Source organism: Phoenix dactylifera, chromosome 5 (assembly GCF_009389715.1).
Source record: "Phoenix dactylifera cultivar Barhee BC4 chromosome 5, palm_55x_up_171113_PBpolish2nd_filt_p, whole genome shotgun sequence".
Lineage (NCBI taxonomy): Eukaryota > Viridiplantae > Streptophyta > Magnoliopsida > Arecales > Arecaceae > Phoenix > Phoenix dactylifera.
The window spans coordinates 6,214,894-6,220,893 of record NC_052396.1 but is presented as its reverse complement, the minus strand read 5'-3'; the positions used below and the strand labels follow the sequence as shown (position 1 = coordinate 6,220,893).

General features: G+C 39.5%; 1 protein-coding gene across 1 annotated transcript; it reads right to left on the bottom strand.

The window, feature by feature from the left end:
- Window positions 1-602: 602 nt before the first annotated feature.
- LOC103711121 lies at window positions 603-1,133 on the bottom strand. The gene has a single exon (XM_008797139.4). The coding sequence runs from the start codon at window positions 1,129-1,131 to the stop codon at window positions 763-765; it is 369 nt and encodes a 122-aa protein (XP_008795361.3). The 5' UTR covers window positions 1,132-1,133; the 3' UTR covers window positions 603-762.
- Between the last annotated feature and the right edge of the window lie 4,867 nt (window positions 1,134-6,000).

The window sequence follows — 6,000 nt, the reverse complement described above, 5'->3', positions numbered from 1 at the left end:
TTATAGCCTCAACAGCCACATCCAAATCCTAATCAATTCATTTCATCCCGGTTTATTCTTATCGGTTCATCCAAGTCACCTTGTGCCTCCCGCGCAAAGCAAGCTGATTCTTGGTTCTTGAGTGACCATGACAACTAGATTGACATTTTTTATCATAGCCCATGTCATAGATAGTTGCCCTGTTAAAATCCTACACGCAAAATGATAGAAAGATGAGAGCAAAATTAAATTAAATTAAAATTTCTACCACGACACGAGTGGTTCGGTTGCCTACGCTCCTTAGTGGGCCCGAATGGCTACCTTCGCCCTGGAAGCCGCGAAGAAGCCCGTGAGAGCCCACGCTCCCCAACCCCTCCATTGCGGCAAACGGCGGCCTACCATAAGCTAAAGACGTGCCATCAATACCAACGAGAATTATTAAATTATGCCAAGCGGTATGGCGTTCCCTCGCCGGATTTCTATGATCCGACTTGCTAAATGACCCACCACCTCAAAAAGGCCTCAAACTCAGGTTTGGAATCCGTATGCCATTTAAGGGCACGCGTTACTAATAATCTATAAGTATCACGCAAGAATAAAAAAGAAAGACATGACTCAAATACCAAAACGAAAGCAAGGCAAATCCAAAGCTCTATTAATTCTTGAATTGGTATCCAGTATATACGAGCGATGCTCAAATGGTTCATATTTGACCATGACCAACCATGCCTCGGATATTAGGGAGGAAAAGGAAAAAAAAGACGATATAAAGAGTCTCTCTCTCTACCTAGGCTTGGAGGGGGTGATCTTGATGACGAGGCCGGGGAAAACGTCGTCGGGGTCGTGGATGTGCGGGTTCTGCTCGACGATGAAGGGGTCGCCGCACTTGTCGCTGATGGTGTGGAGGGTCTCCCCCTCTCCCACGACATATATCTCGTCGCATGGCCGGCGGCCGACGAGCTTTCCGCCGCGCGCCGGTTCGATCGTGTCGTCCACCGGGCTTTCTCGGAGGGAGCTGAGCAAGACGAGGGCCACGAGGGCCAGCGCGCAGTACCACGAGGCGGCGTCGGCGACGGAGATGACAGTGGAAAGAGGTCGCTTTGTGAACGAGGCCATGGTGGTGTTTAATGAGAGGAGTGGAAGAGGAGTCATGGGGGTGGAATTTATAGGGAGGTGAGGGGAGATCCGTCGTGGGCCTTTGTGGTGGGTTCGTGGGGTTTGGGCTTTGAGACACGGGTTTCGCCCTTGGGAATGATCGTACGAGTGACGCATGATGGGTTTTGGACGTTTAGGGGAGTTGGCCGAGTTTGCTCTCGTAAGCTCTGCTTGATTGGGAGTGGACCACAAGACAGAAGTAGAGGCTCACAAGGCATGAAGTGAAGTGGAAGGGAAAGATAGTGAATGCTATTGGGTCCAGAGGGGTGATTTGGATCTCATTGCAGAGTCCAGAGTGTATGGTTTTGTCTTTTTGCAACTTCTTTTATTCGGACCGAGTAATTGATTGGGGACACTCGTGATTGTGGAAAGGATTGGGAGGAGAATGATCTTCAGCAACAAGGGATGGCTTTCTTATCTCCAAGCTCGTCATCCGAGTCTTATCATATGTCTACAATAAAGCATTTGCATTTCTTTTAAATTTTAGAGAGAGGGATAACTCTTTTGGGGCTCATCTTAGAATTCATAGACAGAATCCAAAATTAGTTTGATAGCCACTAAGCATAAGTTAACACTGATCTTTTATCATTTGTGAATCTTTGTTTATTTAGTTGTCTAACAAATGGGTAACAAGTTACAAGAGCATTCTAATTTCGATCTATAGGCACCTTGAACATGGTAGATTTTGATGAAAAATGGGTTTGGAAACAAATAAACGATCATGATGAACATTGTGGATCATCAATTTGATTTGCTTGATAGATGCCTGTCTTGTGGGCATCCTTGGGGTTGGATGTCTAATTGGTGAAACACATTCTAAGTAGTTTGACAAACAATTTCATTTTTCTGTAAACAAATATCAAATTGCTATTATCCGGAAGGGTTGTTAATATATATTCCTCAATAGATGTGTTGAAACAAGTAACCTTGCATTAAAATGTACTATAAATAAGGTCTCTAATGTAATTAGGTTTGTATTAAAATGTACTATTAGATTAGGTCCTCAAGCAAATAAAGTCTCAACTAATGTATGAGGCTCCCACTACTTCTTCATCTCTACGCATATGGAATGCATATGATATAAATATAAAACTAGCATATAACCTACGTGATGTATGCAATATAGCGTTTTTTTCTTTTTCCAACTACTTGAAACATAATATGACAACATACCATGTTATAATAAATACAAAGCTTTAATAACCAAATTTCTATTGCATATTAAATAATAAACTTTTAATACTGGCCGAGCAAATTTTTCATTATTAATATTAGAGTCATCAATACCAGCTTCCATAATGGATAGAGAACTCTACACGAGCCTTTCTTAGAAACTTATATCATCAACACCATTGGCTCCAGGCTATGCATGGTATAGCTTTTTATACTTTTTTTTATTATTTTCAAAATTCAAATATACTAATCATCCATGCCAATCTATAGAAAGATAGGGTTGTGGATGATTAGTATTCCACTACACTTTTTGGGACAAAACTATCATCATCATCATCATCATCTTCGTCTCATTGCGTGGCCATGATGTTAATGATGGTGGGTCCTCCCACTGGTCGCCTGTTCCACCACCACCTTAAGCAGCTAAGCGAAAACCAAAACCAACTCAAAAATTATCCCAGCCATTCCTTGTGCTCTCATCCAACAATCAGGCTTCCACTACGACGGTGTGCCGCCGGGGACCCGCAACGTATCTTGGAATTTTGTATGCATTATGGTTGGGGGGGGGATGGAAGCCGACAAGACTTGTACATAACTGCCTTCTGGAGGACCAAATATTGTAGAAAAATCACAGGGCTGGGCAAGTGAGCAATTAACAATCGCAATTAATGTACTTGCTTTCAAGGATTAGCTATTTAGGATCAGCAAGAAAGGCTTATTGTACCAAATTAAAAACATACATAGGATAATCGTAAATTACTATTACGCATCAAAGCATCAAATTTAGCCATTTTATATTCTTAATCAAATATTAAAATCAGGGTGCGCAAGCACCATTTTCTCAGAAAATAAATCATGCATGAAGATGGACCAAAACAGTACTGGACATTCAGAATTTCATATTATACAGAGACATCTTTTAAGTTTGAATGCCTATTCCAATTTGTTCTAGGAGGACCACTAGCTAGAATCAGATATGACACAAATGGGAGATAGGTTTTTTTTAATTGAAATGAGAGGATGTTATTCCACCCGTACAAACATGAGATAGTTGATGTGGCTCATAATTTTTTAAGACATTAATGCCATTGTGGTGCATGCAAAGCTTGATTTATTTACGTAACGGAAGAAAAAATTGTTTCATGGAAGGTCCAATGATGTAAACATGTCCAAAACTGCATTTGTTTTTTTGCGTGTGTGCAGGGGTTTATCAAATATGGTACGTAATAGTCATCTTTGATACTACAATTTATCGATAGAAAGATAAACATCCTCTTAAAGAAGGCTAATGGATGGATTAACTACCTGCTTCAAATAAAAGAAGAAAGATAGGAGAATGGAAATAGATATTTGTTTTTTAAATTTTTCGACTGTTCTATAGTTAGAAGCAAACTCCAGAGCAGCGTACGAGGCTTCGCTTGGAGGTCATTTGTCTGCAGCCACATGCACTATGCTTATCAATTTTTACTTGTTTAACTCATTAAAAGACCAAGAATGAGATTGAAAAACCAAATATATCATGCTTCGAATTCATAATTGATTTTATACCAAGACTTCAGCAAAAAGATTAAATAAACTATTCTTGTTGAAACTTGAGTTTTTTAAATTATGTGTTTGAAGAGCTCAACTATGTCAGATTATTTTACATAAGGTTGTAGGTCTTTGAAGAGCTCAACCACTTCAAATTATTGCCCTTAAAATTTGCTCAATTATTCCTCTAAATATGTTGCTAGGTTGTCCCGTTGGACTAGTATCCAAAGGTTGCACACCTCTCCTCGCACATCCATGTGTAACTGAATTCAGATGAATGACCATTGCATCATTATTTGAATAAAATAAAATAAAATAATTTATTATTATACTACAATTGACCTCTTGTTTTCTAACAAAATACTCTTCAGAATTTTTTTTCTCGAAAAGCTTCATTGATTCAGTGCATGTGGAAAGGGAGATGGAAAACGGTACCAACCATAGTAAGACAAAATTGATGTCCATTTAAAAAAAAAAAAAAACATGTCCATCCAAGAATGACACCACCTAAGACTTGCACGAATGCCAGAGCCAACAGGGCAATGCCATTTCGGCTATGCCACAGCCAATTCCACGAATCATCTCTCACGGCCGTTCGAGGGATAGTGGGAGGGATAATTAGAGGAATGACCTGCCCACTACAAAGAACCTTTCGGTGTAGATTTGACTCGTACCTGGGGACATGTCATGGCCCATTTTATTCCTGTGAGGCCCAATAGCCCCACATCGGAAAGACTCATTTCAGAGCCTGGGCATATGAGGCGGGTGTCTCCTAATCCTGCAGACGCGTTTTGGGTGGAAAACAAAACCGGAGAGGGGTGAAGGACACTTGCGTGAAGCCCCAGAACCGGACAATATCTGGCAGGGGAGCCCCGTGTTCCTCCCTCATGTGGCCCCCACGTGGGCACTAGGTGCCTCACGTGCCTCGCAGAGGCGGGGGCGTGACATTTGGTATCAGAGCCGAGGACGGCTCTTGTCCGATGGTGGGAAGGGTGTGAGGCCCAATAGCCCCACATCGGAAAGACTCGTTCCAGAGCCTGGGCATATGAGGCGGGTGTCTCCTAATCCTGCAGACGCGTTTTGGGTGGAAAACAAAACCGGGGAGGGGTGAAGGACGCTTGCGTGAAGCCCCAGAACCGGACAATATCTGGCAGGGGAGCCCCGTGTTCCTCCCTCATGTGGCCCCCACGTGGGCACTAGGTGCCTCACGTGCCTCGCAGAGGCGGGGGCGTGACAATTCCACCATACTTCCCAACTTATCCCACTGACACACATGTAGCTAGGGTTGCCTGTTTTATTGTTCCTTAAACCTCTCTACTTGAGGTGGTATTTGGTCACCTAAATGAAAACACCAAGATTTTTTTTATCTCGAAATAATCTGATTTTCGATGATTTAAGATCACCATGTTTGATATACTATATTCCAGCAAGTAATATTTTTGGGTATCCATGAATAACTTATTTGGTATTCTATAAAAATCTAAGATTGTTGATCATATAATACCAAAAATGTCACTGATATATTGCATAAAAATATATTTATTAATCATACAAAATATATTACAATAAAAATATTAATATGATTATTAATATATTTCATAAAAATATATTTATTAGTCCTATAAGTTATTAGTTCTATCAAGATATACTAACTGTTATTATATAATTAATATTTTATTTGTACTTAAATCATCATTTTTAATACTAATATTTATTTTGATTAAAAAAATAAGATAAATAGAAATAATATACTAAATAATTTTATTATATAATATAAAATACAATAATATATTTCAACTATAATTTAGAATTATTATTGAATAGTAATATGTTAGGAATATCACTAATAATATATCATTCCATCATATATCAAAAATACAATATTATATATCAATATAATATAATATATTAATGGTATTGATATATAAATTTTTTTGGTTGGACCGAGAAGCATTTTTGTTCTTGAATTTCAGCCAAATATCACTGTCATGAAGTGATCTTGGATGGCCAACCTCAAGGATGGGCATCCTCTTGCTAGGCTAGATGGTGATTTGAGGAGCGCGGATGGTTAGGAATTATTATCACAAAAGATCATCATGAAACAACTAAAGTGATAATCTTACCATCTTTACTTACATTATTCTTGATCTTGAGACGATCATA